Consider the following 15,617-nt stretch of genomic DNA (forward strand, 5'->3'; position numbering starts at 1 on the left):
CTGACCCGGCGCGGGGCCGGCGGAGGGCGCGCTGGGAGCGGCAGCGATGGAGCTCGGCCCGCAGTTCGAGGATTCCCTGTTCTCCTCGAGCCGGGAGCGGCTCTCGGGCGGCGGGGCCGTGGCTCCCGGCGGCGCCAGGCACTGCGAGCCCCAGGTGAGGGGCCGGGGCGGCGGGAGCAGCGCGGGCGGGCGGGGCGGGTGCGGCGCAGCCCGTGACGGGCCCGCGTGTGCTCTGTGTGCCCGCAGTGGTTTCTCAGCGAGGACGGCGGGGACGGGGATGGCGCCGACGGGGTCACGGGCAGCAAGTTCCGGGCGGACTGGGCGTACCGGCAGCGGGACTTTAAGGTATTCCCGGGGCGGGGGCCGAGGGTGGGGGTTGTGGGGACATATCCCGGGGCGGTCCTGCAGCCCCTGGCGCGCTGAGCCGGTGCGAATGTGCGGGATGTATCGCGGCCCGCGGCTCCGGGGGCTGTGCCGTGGTTAGTCCGGCTCGGTGGCTCCTGGGTCGTGGTGAAAGGACGGCAGCCCCCGGCCGGACTCCATCCATCCTGGAGCCAGCACGAGCAAACCATGCAGGAATCTACGCTGCCCCGGAACTGATCTCAGCCCGACGTGCGCGTCTGAGCAGCTCAGCGTGAGCGGAGAGGGTGTTTGCGGCCGTGGGAATCGTGGTCAGACAGAGCTTGGCGAGCGGGTTTCTCAGCTCCTGGGGATGATACCATGTCCCACACAGGCTGTCGGACCGCTGTCAGGTAGTAGTAGTGTCGGCCCCATCATTGATCGTCCCGGCTCTCTGCTGCCTCCGCCCGCTCCGGATGGCTGCTTGCGCCTTTGCCGTGCACTGGTGGTGCCCGTTGCTGTTCCTGCCTGCTGTAGTCCTAGACCTCTCCTCACTGGGTACTTCGTGAGCCGCATTCCTCATCATCCATGCTTCCCCGCCGTTTGCAGTCCTATTTGCAGGATCCGGTCTCTCGTTATCTTGTTTCCTTGTTGAAATTAGCAGCTCCTGCCCGTGTTTCAGCTGTAATAGCTTCCTGTTTCAGCCCACGGTTTGCATTTCAGGCTCCCTGATTTCAAAGCCCTCAGCTGACTTCTGACTCTACTCCTTTTGCCTTGCCCATTGGATTTATGGATCTTTTAGTACCTCAGTTGGCACTGACCACGCTGACCATAATGTTATTCCAGCAATACTGCAGTCCATTGTATACCTGAGAGATGTTTTCCACTCTCAGCTGAGATGCCCTGAAGGGATTGACAGAAGTGTGCTGAGGGGAGAGATGCCTCAGGCTGCGGTTGGACGTGGCTATTGACTCTCAGGAAGAGCAGATTTCTTCTTGTGTGCTGTGTTTCCCTCTCAGGAAAGAATGACACCTCTTCAAATCTGCTAAATGGAACAGACTTTTTTGTTGCAGTGATCCATGTTAAAAATGCCTTCGGTCTTACTGCTAACCTAGATCACTGTGGCAGAACAAGAACCAGAACTAGACTGCATATAAAATTAAAGATTTGAAAGCACTGGCCTTAGAAAGGGGGCTGGAAATATATAAATGGGGGCGGTAATCTCTTCACTTTTGTGAATACTTTTTTACTTCAAGCTAGGCTACTTGGTAGGAAATGCCAAGGACAGCAGTGATCTAAGCTGTGCCCATCTTTAGGACTGTAGAATTTGTTTGGGATTCATAATGCCTGATCCTTGCCAGGTTATATCCCTTTGTCAGGTAACAAGGCAAACAGGGTTGTCCTCAGCCCTCTGATCTATTTTCACCAGTGGCTGCTGCACACACTGGGCAAAGAGCTCCCTCTTTTGCTTGAGAAGGAATGTGAGCTTAACACCAGGGAAGAAAAATGTTTCAGCCATTTTACTAGGAAGTATTTAGGGCATGTCTCCTGGAAGCTTTTTCTGTTGGAGCCATTAAAGTTTGCAGGAAATAATTAAATATTCATTTTGAGAGATAGGAGAATGAGCACTGCTCTTTAGTCTTCTCATCTGAGCATTTACACAACGGGGGAGGAATCAAGATTCTAGAGTTAGCATCACTGAATACTTAATTTAATGTATTTAAATGTTAATTTGAGTCCCAGTGAGTGCCCTGAGCATTAAGCTACAGCAGTATTACTCATTCTTGTCTTTTTCCTTAGCCCGATTAATATTTATTTCATGCACGTTAGAACCACCCTACAGGAATGATGGAGATTCAACTTCCTTGCTGTATTCTCTGACTTACTGATTGTGTGAGGTGAGGTCCTTGCAGGTTCAAACCTTCCCATGGAGAATGTCAGATTTGAAACAAGATCCCCCAGATTTAGGATGAGTGCTCAGATCATTGTGTTGGTAGCTGGTAAAAAGATGCCTCGTGTCACATATTACCCAGGTCAGTAAATGATCCCTTCTGGATCAAGGCTGGTGGGAGAGAGGTTGACAGATGTGTGGTGAGTCCTGCTGCGGCCTAAACATGAGTTAGAATTGAGGCTACTCCTCACCATCTAGACTTGGCTGTGTAGCACTGGGACCTCGTCTGCTGCTGGCACAGGTGATAGCTGAGTCTGGAGAAATGAAAATGTGGACTTCAAGTCCTGAATTCCCTTTGAGACTGTAGTTGTAAACATACTGTCAGGCTTGCTTTTAAATGAAAATCTCTCACTGTTTTGTTTGGCTTTTCTTCTTGTTGACAATCCCAGAAAGCCCTGTGTGAATACTCAAACTGCCTACAGCTCTTACCTCCCGGCAACATTGCAATGAGACGCGATGTCCAAGAGGGCCAGGCTCGGTGTTTATCTCACTTAGGAAGGCACAAGGAGGCTCTGGGTATTGCAGAAAAAATGGTAAATAATGCAGTCTTTCTTTTAAGCTTTGAACTTTAAAACATTGCCAGTAGTTCTTTTATATAGACCATTTTCCGGAAAAATAATTTTCATTTGTATAATCCTTCAGGATGTTCAATGCTCAGAGTATTTGGTAAACAGAGGGTAACTGTCATTGCAGATATAATCACTCTTTAGAAATCAGAACACCCTGTACCACAATGAGCTCCCTGTGCAGGGAAGCTGGTAGTCCTGGAAGGGACTAAATATCATGCTCTGCCAGGCAGAATTAATGCAATGTAATAGGAATCATAAGAAGGGGGATAAATGAGTACTTAAATCTTTCCACTATAAAAGTGACAGTTCAAAACTCCCTTTTATTTCCATTTACTTGCTGCCAAACTGCCACCAAGAAGAGTATCTAGGCACAGATTGAGTTTTTCCCATAGAGGAAAAAATCTAGAGGCTCTGAAGTCTGGTGGAATTTTACTGATGCCGTTTATTTTATATAAAAGGTATTTATACTGCAAAGAAAGGCAGCTGTATAACACTGAAGGCAAATAAACAAATGACAGAATTTGGGACCTTCTTGCCTTCAGACTGGGACAAAGCAGTCTGAAGGAGGGAATGCTGTCAGATCCATCATGCAAGATCTGTATCCCATTGTATCATTTAAAATTAAGAGCACCATTTGTACAATTTAAAAATTACCTTATGGTGTTTGTATGTCTTTATTTAGGGAGACATTTTCTTAGACTCTGAAGGATGATTCTGTTCTACTCCTGTTTTTCATCTGTTATCTTTTGTTTCTAGAGAAACAGCGCTACCAACACAGATCACTTAACGACGGTTCTCAACCTGCAGTTTTCCATTTACCAGGGTGTGGAAAATGTAGAAAAACAGATCTTGTGTCTGCAGCAACTGATCTGCTTACATCCTTTCAACGCCTGGTTCTGGAAATTTCTTGCTGAAGCTTATATGGGCCTTTTACAGAATTTGTCTCCATTAGTCGTCCCAGGAACAAACCTAAATTGTTCTGAAGAGGTTAGTGTAAGTGACAGTCGTTTCAAAACACCGACTGGAAGAGAAATTAATTTGCAGTCTCACCGATCAGATGGCCAGAAAGAAGGCCCTTGGTCCAGCCTTGCTGCAGAAACAAAGGGGGAGAATGCAGTGACTTGTAGCAGCAGCCAAGTGGTGAAAGAATTCCTCTGCACTTTGGGAGAACTGGAAAGGACGGACGAAGGGAAATGCGCAGACTCCAAGTCCTGGAAGCAGAACGTGTCGAAGAAAGTTGGGATAAAGGCATGTGCCTCGTTTATAAGAGCGAGGTAACCATACGTATTCTTAGAATAATGTTAACTTCTCCCAGTCGAGAACAATGTAAAGCATATTTTTCCCAGCCTTATTATTTTCAGTTTACATATCAGTTTAAATGTTTGTTTCAGAGTTGGCAACACTAATTTAGAAGCACCCTGCTATTGCTGCAGATCTAAAAAGCAAAGCCTACTAGCGTGGTAGCTGTGAAGAGTCTAAATCTGAGTGGAAAGAATAAACCAGTGTCATGCACAGTTGAGAAATAAAGCAGTTTTTAATGAGCTTATAATGTGAATCTTTTCAAGTAATTATGTACAAAGGGATGTATTCTTCAACAAATGCTCCTGTTAGATCATGGCTGATCCCTGGTCTGATATTAAAGATGCAGCAGCAGAAGTGCCCCAAAGGGAAGGCATAGCCAGTCCTCCTTCTGCGAGTGCCACCTGTCTTATTTGCTTGAAGCCTCATGCTTGAGTGAAAATGTATTTCATAATAATACCCCAATCTGCATAATGGATGAGGTTGAAAAATGAACTCTGTGACAACTGATTGACAGGGCTGCATTAAAATGCTCTTTCCTTTTCTTTCCCCTCATCCTAAAACTCTTGCACACAGCAAAAATCCCCAAAACATAATCTTTCAAAGAGATAATTAAGAACTGGTTTTGTTAAAATAATCTTGGATGTTTTGTTCCCGCTCTTGCTTCTCAGTAATGTATTAGTCACTGAATGTATTTAAAGGCATCTTAGGAACTTCCACAAATGTTTACAGAGAACACTTTATAACTGCCCTGTTAGGGCAAGATTTAGGAAATATAAAAAAAACATGCAGTAGCTTTTAACTGTACTCAGACTAAGAGATGGAGACTTTAATTGCTACTTGGAAGAAGTTAACTGATTTAGTACTGATATTGAATATTAAAGCTACATTCATATTAATAATTTGTGTTGCTTGTTTCAGTGTGTATGGTTCAGGATTGAGCCAATTATAAATGGTGGGATTTCCTTGCTTGGCTGCACAGTATCACAGAGTGTTACTGTATTTGCAGATACACTTGTTCAGGGTAAGCTTCTTCCCTGCCCAGGGCTTACGCATTATACAGGCTGCCTAACATTTTCAGGTCTGCTGGATTTTAAGTGGGATGTAAATGTTGCATAAATATATGTGCAGGATAAATTGCACCTGGGAAAGGGATGTTAGTATTGCTTTTTGTAGAAAATAAGGTTCTGTTTTAAAGCATCATGAATAGTTGACTCTCCTAGTTTTGAAAAAAAAATTGGAGAAATTGTTTTATTTAATTTTGAATGATATTTCATTCTTTTTTACATTGTTTTGATGCAAATTTTGAAACATAAAATTTTATAAATTAAAAATACTTTCCATTTTCACTTTGAATTTCCCAATCAAAACTTTACTGAATTTACAGATGGTTTGTTGGTTCAGATTTGTAAATTTTGATGCTTAGAATGCTCAAATGAAAGTTTTTGTCTAAGATCTTGAGTTTTCTCCATAAAAAATGCACACCATTATTATAACACCAGCTTCACTTAAATTCAGTAAATGTGTTAAAAAATTTGTTGTTGTTCTTTATGCATAAAGCTTGAATTAAACACAGTTTCAGCAATAACACAGCTGAGTTCCAATGATCCCTTGGTTGAATATTGTAGAATCATAGAATACCAAGTTGGAAGGGACCTCAAGGATCATCTAGTCCAACCTTTTTTGGCAAAAACATGATCTAGGCAAGATGGCCCAGCACCCTGTCTGGCTGAATCTTAAAAGTGTCCAACACTGGAGAATCCACAACATTCCTGAGGAGATTATTCAATGACTGATTGTTCTCATTGTAAAAAAAATTTCCTCTCAAATCCAGTTGGAATCTCTCTGGAATTAACATATACCTATTACCTTTCATTTTTTCTGTGTGGCTCCTTGTAAAACAGAAGTCTCCACTTTCTTTGTAGCCACCCTTTAAATACTGAAACACGGTGATAAGGTCTCCCCTAAGACTGCTTTTCTCAATTCTGAACAAACCCAGTTCTCCCAGCCATTCCTTGAATGGCAGGCTTCCCAGTCCTTTGATCACCTTTGTGGCCTTTCTCTGGACCGTAATAAATTCTCTAAAACTAATATTTATCCCTACAATAATGCCCATTGTGAATTCCAGAGAGTTCACAGGAAATGCAATATCTCTGAATCTTCCTAGAAGTGTAAAATAAGCACAGTACCTGTTAATCCACCTGACAGGCAGATGTGAGACAAACGTACAGATATCTGAGTATTTCCTCTGATGACATGTTTTACACAGTCCTTGTGTGAGGAGGGCTCTGCAAACTGCCACTGCTCTCTCTGGTTGAGCAGCTGGTGATGGGACTCCGTGACATGAAGATGTGTCGTGAGCACACTATCTACCCTTCACTGAATAGTGGTGGTGACTTCTGGGGCACTGCTTGAACATTAACTGTGGTGAAAGCTTTTAGAAAATATTCCAGGTTTGTCCTGTGTGGGGAGGCTGTTTGATATTTGTCTAAAACCCCCAAACTTCTAGCTTTTCAGGTTACAAAGATAATCACTGCATAGGAAAAAAACGTGCTGCTGTCTTGTTAGGCTGCAGTAAGGACGTTGGACACTTGGTGGGTGCAGTTATGATCACAGGTCTGAGCCTCATTTTGGAATGGTGTGATGAATATATGGGGAGAAAAATGTTTGTGCAGAGCAACCAGAGATACTTAGCATGTTGTTTTTCAAAAACACTTCTCAGCAGGTCTGTCATAGCACAGATACACCGTACCTGTGGTGGGTTAATACAGGTGTATTTACTTCTTTGCAGTTGGCAAAAGTCAGGAATGGCTGTTTTAAAGTACTACATTTTGGTTGGTTTTTGGTCTGCCAACTTACTCTTTTGCCAGCCGTGCCAATTTTTAACTGCTTTTCTTTTTCCAGGCTTCTATTTCAGCTTACCCAGTTGCAACAGTCATCCTTTGTGCTAGAGAATAACAGAAAAGGTCAAAAAGAAATCGATGACAAAGTGGCACGACTTGGTTTTGATGAAAACTCCTTACTGTTGATGACCAAGGTAAGGGGACGTTTTGCTGTGTGCAAGTTCTCAGCTCTGTGTAGACTGGTTGTCCTGTAAGCATGACACTCCCCTGTGCTATTGAACTGTGGCAGGACAGAAGGGAAATTAGCTGGGGCAGGCTGCTGGCAGTGTGTTACCTGGATCTGACAGGGATGCCTACAGAGCTCTGGCCTGCGTCATGGCTGTATCTCTGATCTGCTGAGATTCTCCTTTCAGGAATGTTCAGGTTTGTTAAGTTTCTCACTGGACCTGTATTTGCAGGTGTATCATCGCTGTGCATTTCCTGGGATGCACATTTTATCTCAGGAATTTTAGATGCCCCAAAATGAATCACAAGTCTGAAATGGAAGTGGAGATTACTTTGATGGCCACTGCAATATTAAACACATCCAGAAAATTTATTACATATTTTCAGAAAAAGCCAGAGATAATATTTTACATTTATTTGTTCTGTTTGACGTACTGGTTTCTAGTTTAAAGAAATACAAAGGAAGAGAGTAGTATTGCATGATTTTATTCATAGAGATTAAACATTTTTAGTGCTGTTTATCGAGCTTCTGACTTCTCTCTTAAGGAACAAAAGGGAACCAATGAGGTTCTAACTTTGCTCTCAGCATTACAGCTTTAGTTAGTGACAGCCGAGCCACTGCCGGGCTGGCAGTCAGTCTGTGGGATTGCATCCACGAGAGGGCAGTAGCATGCAGGCTATCTCAGGGTTGGAAAAGGCGAAGGAAAGAAACTTCCCTTTGCTCGGACATGCCCCAGGAGGAGTTCAGAGTGTTGATGCTGACGCGAGGTGAGCACTGACTGCAGAGTTGGCATTGAGATTTCCGCTGCTGTTCAGAGTGAACGCCTCCACACACACCCCGTGCAAGTGTAGCCAGAAGCCTGGGGGGGTTGTGCAGCTGTGAGGCTTGGGCTCAGCTCTCCCTGTCCGCTGCAGAATTCCACAGGCAGGCAACTTGAGCATGACCTGGGAGCTTCTCCAGGAGGGTGTGTGGTTCATGTGACAAGGGCTTTGCTCATAAAGATCTGTTATTAATGCCATGTTTGCTGGTTTTTTTCTGCAAGTTGTTTTATTGTTTCCAATCTTCTTTTTTTACTCTTTTTGCAGGTTATGGGGCAGGATCTTATACCAGAAAAACTAAAAGAGGAGTTTCAGGGTGAGGTAAAATGCATAGGCCCTTCAGCATTGTCATCATTGGTAAATGCATCAGTCATGGAATTTGAACTGAAATGGTTCAGTAATCTCCAAGATGATTTATGACACTTTGACAGTCAATTCTATTCAGATATATATGTCCCACCTTTAGTAACTTAAAGGTTTTGTTGTATTTATTCTTGTATCTACAAATGATTATAGCATGATACATGCAATAAAGTTCATATTGCATTTTTTAAGAATTCTTTTTGTTGTCTTTTAAGAATGGATATAAATCTCTGCATTTAAACTCTTAACCTTGCATCATTTTCTGTGTTAACTGATTGTTTGTATTTCAAATTATGAGGAATCCAGTATAAAATCAAGCTTTCAATTCAGCTTTCAGAGGTAGCTTTCCATCATAAACCTCACCAATTTGTGTTTGAAACACCTGTGATTTTTTTGAGGCCTGCAATGCCAGTGGGACAGAAGGCTTCCTTTATGATGTGCAATTTGAAATTTCTTGGTATCAAATTCAATGTTGTTGCATTTAGAACCACAAAATTAGCCATTTTCTTAGGTAATTTAAGTAATAGTAATTTTCTGTTCAGAGATGGATAGCTAGAAATCTTAAATATATTTATCCTGACAATTTGTCGATAATTCCATATATTTTAGGAAGAAAATCTAAGTAGTAATATTTCACTTAGGAGATTTTTTTTTTTCTTCAAAGCTAAGTGTTTTTTGCAGGTGTAGAACAAGCTATAGCCTTGTCTTCAGAGTGCTTCGATGATGGAGGAGAAAAACTGTCAAGGTTGTTTATATGTGTACTGAAGAGTGTTTAGTCAGATCACATCCTTTGTAAAAGCCTTGCAAGGAAGATCTTTGCTGTGAAAACTGGCAGTGTTGTTTCTGCCTTGTATGGTTCCTTCTGTTGTGCATTCAGTTGATAGTGACACCACTTTGCTTTGCTTTCTGAAGCACTGATACTGCGTGCTTTGGGTTTCTACAGAAAAGAGTAAGATTCTCCTGTAGTTTGTTCCACTGGAAATAGTTTACATTCCAGACATATATGGTGTGCTCTTCCCCCATCTTCTCTTAAACCGTGGGACTTAGATTCTTTGTACCTTTTTATAAAAGTGTTCTATAATGGTTGTAGCTTAAAACTAGGAATCTTCTAGACATATTTTGCTGTCACTTTTATTCATGTTTTCCTTTGTTTTCTTTCTGAAGTAGTAAAGAGAGATGAAAATTTAAATAGCTCACATGGTAATTCACCATGTGTGAATTGTTTCTGCAATTTCTAGGTGAATTTTCAATCTTGAAAAATACTGGTTAGGGAACCTGTCACTAAGGGTTTGGGTTGGAAGAGACATTAAAGATCATCTCGTTCCAAGCCCCTGCCATGGGCAGGGACACCTTCCACTAGACCAGGTTGCTCAAAGCCCCATCCAAGCTGGCCTTGAACACTTCCAGGGATGGGGCGTCCACAGCTTCTCTGGGCAACCTGTTCCAGTGCTTCACCACCCTCACAGTAAAGAATTTCTTCTGTATATGTAATCTAAATCTGCCCTCTTTCAGTTTGACGCCATCCCTTCTTGTCTTGTCACCACATATTCTTGTAAAAAGTCCCTCTCCAGCTCTCATAGCCCTCTCTTGTACTGGAAGGCTGCAGTAAGGTCTCCCTGGAGCCATCTCTTCTTCAGGCTGCAGAGCACAAATCTCTCAGCCTTTCCTGAGCAGAGGTGCTCCATCTCCCTGATCGTCCTGGTAGCCTTCTCTGGACTTGCTCCAACAGGTCCATGTCCTTTCTGTGCCAGGGCCCCCAGAGCCCCATGCAGTGCTCCAGGTGGGGTCTCACCAAGCAGAATAGAGGGGTAGAATCACCTCCCTTGCCCTGCTGCCCACACAGCTTTTGATGCAGCCCCGAACACCTTTGGCTTTCCGGGCTGCAAGCTCACATTGCTGGCTCATGTCCAGCCTCTCATCCACCAGCACCCCCAAATCCTCAGCAGAGCTGCTCTCCATCTGTTTCAGCCCCCAGCCTGGATTGGTACCAGGGGTTTCCCTGACCCAGGTGCAGCACCTTGCACTTGGTCTTGTTAAACCTCACAAGATTCCACAGGCCCACTTGTCCAGCTTTTCCAGGTCCCTCTGGATAGCATCCCATCCTTCAGGTGTGTCAACTGCACCACTCAGCCTGGTGTCACCTGCAAACTTGCTGAGGGTGCACTCAATCCCTTTGTCTATGTCACTGATGAAGAGATTGAACCCTTGGTATGGTGTGGCCCTCTGCTAAGTTGACTGAAACCTCTCCAGAAAAATGGAATATCACCTTCAGCCACGTCAAATTATCTTTGATAGTTTGGTGAGTTAAGGTGATTAAACCACATCCTGGTCAGCTCATTACGAAAGATGATGACTTGGCAAGTACACCTGGTGAGCATTAGTGCACTCATAATGTACTACACAGTATTTGGTTTAGTCATGCGTGTGCTTTGCTCGGTGGAGGTTTTTGTGTGCGTTTGTGCAGCGCTATGGTCGGGTGGCAGTAAAGGCCACCTGAAGGGCTGGGAATGCTTTTAAGACTAATTGGTGGTGTAAGTTTTCAGTAGGGACTGTCCATAACATGCTGTAAATTAATTACAATGTTGGCATCAACAGTAGAATATTACGACAAAGACAGCAAATACAGAAAGCTTAATGCTAAATATGTCAGCAAAAAAATGAAACAGGGACATCTCCCAGTTTCTTCTTAAATTTAAGGTCATGAGTAGCCACATGAAAAGGCTGTAATTTTTTCTGCCTCAGCTGTGGAGTAGGTTCAGTAGTTAGGACACCAGAACACAGCTTTTGTAGAATCAGGTCTGTATAGATATTTAATGGGAACTTGCCACATGATTTGGCTCCACAAATAGCATTGGAACTGTTTTAACAGCAAATTAAATACTTGCCAAATGTCATTTTGTGATGGAGATGTCCAAAATACATGGCATATTTGGAAACAGATACAGAAGATTTGGAAACTTTTTGGTGTATGTGCAGGTTGTTTGACTTGAGGTTATCTCTCAGGCTGGGAACACAGTGGTTAACTCCTCACTGGCTCCAGGAGTGAAAGGCAAGTGGCATTTCTTCAGAACAGGCAGTATTTTCTCATAACAATAAAGCAAAAATGTTGGGTTTAAGTACTGCAAAGAAAACAAGATGAATGTTGTTCTGAATGTGTCACATAGTTACTGTTCCAAATAACCAGTGCTTATTGCACTGGGGCTATAAAATATTCCTTTGTCCCACTTATGCCTGGCTGTCTCTCATCTCAGCTACTTCAGTTCGTCCTTTTTTGGCCTGCTTCTCACTTTTTTGGCATGCCTCTTCTAACTCAGTTTTCTGTTTCTGATCATGTCTCAAGGGGGGCTTTGTGTTTCCATCTTGCATTGAATGCCTCATTGTTGCTTCTACGTTCTGCATAATTTTACATCTGCCTGTAATAGATTTCTTCATGTTTTGGCTCTTATGATATTATTGTTGGTATTTGTACATGCAGCAGTACTCCATGCTGAGTTAAACAGCAAATTTTAGTGTTGCACATTGCAAGTGAGAATCCTTTAACAGTTACTGAGGTTTGACTTTGTTATTTCCGTACTTGCTTGTGGCACAGGTGCTTTGGGAAGGACCCTCCCACCCTGGTTCTGATGCTCCTGAAATGATTGCTGCCTACAAATACACTCTTAATTATGTGTCTTACTATTGAGTGTTTGCTGCTTGGCTTGGAGGTGAGGGAACATGTTAGTGCTGTAACTTGCAATGTGTACACAGTTTCCTTCATCACAGAATCATCAAATGGTTTGGGTTGGAAGGGACCTTCAAAGGGGATCTAGTTCCAACCCTCCAGCCAGGGGTGTTGGCAGGGAACCTTCCACTAGACCATGGGGCTCAAAGCCCATTCTTCCCCAGCACCACGGGAAAGCAGAAAATGGATGGAAAAAAAAGGACTTGTGGTTCATGATAAAGGCAATTTAGTAGAGAAGAAGCATAGTCTGCACAAGGAAACAGAGGAAAACAAAACTATATTTATTTTCTACTTTCCAACAGAAGTCAATGACATTGTAAAAATGAGGATGTGAAAAGTCTTTAGATTGCTTGTAAGGAATCAAGAGTTGTAACATTGGGTCCTGCTTGTGCTCCCAGCTGAGAGCCACCTTTATTGCTGGCAGTAGCAGAGGGGTTTTAGGTGGTGCCAACTTCTCCTGCTCTCTTTCTTGTATACATACTCAAAAGCTAAATGAACAATGCAAGCAAATCCATTTTGGTAACAATTTGGCAACCCACGTGGGACTCTGTGAGTTTCCAACCTAGTGAGCGTGGTGATGGGATATGACACAGCCGGTACTGGGTGTGTTCACCCCATTTTCCTTGCAAGATCCACATTCCCTGGAAAGGTACTAAATCTGGGGACAGCATCAGTCGTTGGGGGGTTAAATAGGTAAGGTAAAATGGGGTTTACTGGTGAGAGAAATTCTGGGAAACTGGAAGAAAATTGATGGTACTTCAGGACTCCATCAAGCTTTGTGTAGTTTTGTGCCAGGGTGAGTGCTTGGAACTCGGGAGAGGACACCCTCCAAGTGCTGGCCCCAGGGGGGTTCATTTGATATGAGAAAGCTGACGTTCCTGTCTCATCTGTGATACAATTGGCTTTCTGGGCTGCAAGTGCACATTGACAGCTCGTGTGTACTGTATCACCCACCAGTATCCCCACATTCTTCTCTGGGTTGCTCTCAATCCATTCATCCCCACTCTGTACAGGTGTGGATTGCCCCAGCCCAGGTGCAGGAGCTTGCACTTGGCCTTGTTGAACTTCATGGGATTCACATGGGCCTCCAGCCTGTCCAGTTCCCTGTGGACAGCATTCCATCCCTCTAGTGAATCACCTGCACCACTCAGCTTGGTGTCATCCCCGAATTTGCAGAGGGTGCAGTGTGTGGTAGGAGTGTTTATCTGAGCACATCCCTTGCCGCAGATGGGTGCAGTAGGGAGGGAGGGAGCTGGATAGGTAGGTCAGCATTCTGTCATGGCCTTCGTGATGGTTTCTGCAGCTGCCTGTAATCATGTTGCCCTTCATCACTAAGTGATCATGCCTGTTGGGGGCCTGTTTTTAGCATAAGTCATTGCTGAAATTGTAAAGTCTTCCATCAAAACTGAAATTTCATCCGTTCGATGTTCAAGTTCAGATGTTGCCTGAACCAACACAAGATGTTTCACTGATCCCACCAAAATTAACTCTTAACTCACAGTGGCCCTTCTGGATTATAAGCTTGACCCTTATCTACTTTTCATTAGCTGTGTTCTCCAAAGCTTCTGCAGGCAAACTGTCTTGCCCAAAGAGATGAGACGAGCTCCTTCATGGATTTCATGCGTCATGGCCTGAGAAAATGAAGGTTTCAGAGGTAGTAGTCTATAAACTTCTTCCCACATCCCCCTTCTGTACCACCCCCAGCTGGGCCACAAGAGGCTCAGTGAACTGAACTACATTTAGAAGAAAAATCCTAATTAGACTGGTGGGACACCTTAATTCTGTTCCTGTTGATTTCAGAAGAAATAAAATGTGTTTCCTCTTCACCTGGGCTCTGACTGTATGAGACTCCTTCAGCTTTTGGAAGAGAAGAGAGTAAGGTGCGCAAGTCAAGAGAATATGAAGAAACAAAATGATTCTCAGAGGGATTTTAATGAAAGTCTTCTCTTTTATTTGAATGGTTGTTATATTCAGATAATTAAGTAGAATTGTCATAACAATGAAAATCAAATTTCCCTTCTTCCCAAGGAATCAAAAAAATGTTCCTATGTACAGAATTTACAATTGTATGCAATAGTTTATTGTTACGTTGGACTCCAACATTTGCTATCACTGGTTAAAACACCCATATTGAAGCTAGAGCAGGATGTGTCCATCCGGTACCTTTCATAATCTTCTTTAAACTGAGTACTCTTCCAAGGATGAGTTACTTTCCTCACTTGAGATCTTGTTGCTGCATACACTTTTCATCATCCACAGCCTACATAATTAAATTGTATTCCTTTCTGAGCAGGTGAGAAGTTGGCGAAAACAGGCCAGATGTGCAAGTGTGTTTAGGTTCTGTTTTCTGTTGGAGTCAGATTAAAGATGATACAAAGAAGGTGTGAAAAAAATAATCTACTGATAACAGATGTTAAGCATCTTGGCAACTTTGGTTTAAACTTTTTTTCATAAATTTTCTTTTCCTTACAGAAGCTTCGTTTGTTTTCAAGGATTATTTGGCAGAAAGTTTTTATGGTTTGGTTCAAGCTGCTGAACCTCTGTAACCCTTTGTAGCTGTAGTCCATGGGCACTACAGACACCGAGTTTCTCTTTAAAAATAAGAAACCTTGAAGAACTCAAATAAAGCATCGTTATCTCTAACATCATGATCAGTCAAATGACCACGGAGAGGATTTCTAAGATCCACATGCTGCTAAATGAATTTGAACTCAATCCTGGGGTGTTACTAGTAGGACTTTGCTTCTTTAACTCAGCTTCATTTTCCAGTCTGAATCTACACAGCTGCTCCACAATACGGAAAGTTGCTCTGAGCTGGTAGGATTGGAGGTTTGTAACCCAGGGTGCTGGAACACACCTGTGTTGCTAATGAGTGGAAGTGAGCATGTGGTGAGTATGAGGTGTCTTCTGTAAGCAGAACTGTCGGGCTTGGTCCATGTCATGGGTAGCAGGCCTCTTCCCAGAATCCTTGGGAACAGACATCCTTGCTCACACAGAGAGAGCTCTGAGACAGTGCTGGGGCAGGCCCTCCCTGCCAGCCCAAAGGCAGTCCTCCTAAATCAAAATTAAGATGTGATGACAGCATGAAGGCAGCCTGCTGCTGCTGGCATTGCCTCTGTTTGGCACTGGAATAGCAGCCTTCAGTCTCCTTATGCAAGTGCATAAAATGCTTAGTAGTAAACTGTGCCTTACCCCCTTTCAGTTGCCTAGACATAAGGAGAACAGTTACTGTACTCCTGCTACACAAATATGCCGCTAAGGGCAGGTGATAGGCAGCAGCAGTGTTGCACTGTGAGCAGCATTATTTAGATGTGTTTTTCCTGGGATCATGATGCACCTGAGGTTCACACATTAGCAGGCTTGGCTTTTTAATTAGGGAAACGAAGCATCCATAAGCAACAAAACAAGAGGCTTGAAATCATCCTCATTTTGTATTATGCAGAATTTCTATATTCATCAGTACACAAGTGATTGCTAAACAGGTTCTC

General features: G+C 43.4%; 1 protein-coding gene across 1 annotated transcript; it reads left to right on the forward strand.

The window, feature by feature from the left end:
- Positions 1–21: 21 nt before the first annotated feature.
- C1H8orf76 (chromosome 1 C8orf76 homolog) lies at positions 22–8,602 on the forward strand. The gene is made up of 6 exons (XM_032709209.1): positions 22–154; positions 247–345; positions 2,680–2,823; positions 3,616–4,133; positions 7,063–7,195; positions 8,313–8,602. The coding sequence occupies exons 1-6, from the start codon at positions 47–49 to the stop codon at positions 8,463–8,465; spliced, it is 1,155 nt and encodes a 384-aa protein (XP_032565100.1). The 5' UTR covers positions 22–46; the 3' UTR covers positions 8,466–8,602.
- The last annotated feature ends 7,015 nt before the right edge of the window (positions 8,603–15,617 follow it).

This window comes from Chiroxiphia lanceolata, chromosome 1 (genome assembly GCF_009829145.1).
Source record: "Chiroxiphia lanceolata isolate bChiLan1 chromosome 1, bChiLan1.pri, whole genome shotgun sequence".
Classification (NCBI taxonomy): Eukaryota; Metazoa; Chordata; class Aves; order Passeriformes; family Pipridae; genus Chiroxiphia; species Chiroxiphia lanceolata.

Bases quoted from the DNA above. Each gene is read 5' to 3' on its own strand.
- C1H8orf76 (XM_032709209.1), top strand. From the start codon at position 47: ATGGAGCTCGGCCCGCAGTTCGAGGATTCCCTGTTCTCCTCGAGCCGG. The intron at 155-246 runs GTGAGGGGCCGG...GTGTGCCCGCAG, and splicing joins CCAGGCACTGCGAGCCCCAG to TGGTTTCTCAGCGAGGACGG. The intron at 4,134-7,062 runs GTAACCATACGT...TTCTTTTTCCAG, and splicing joins GCCTCGTTTATAAGAGCGAG to GCTTCTATTTCAGCTTACCC.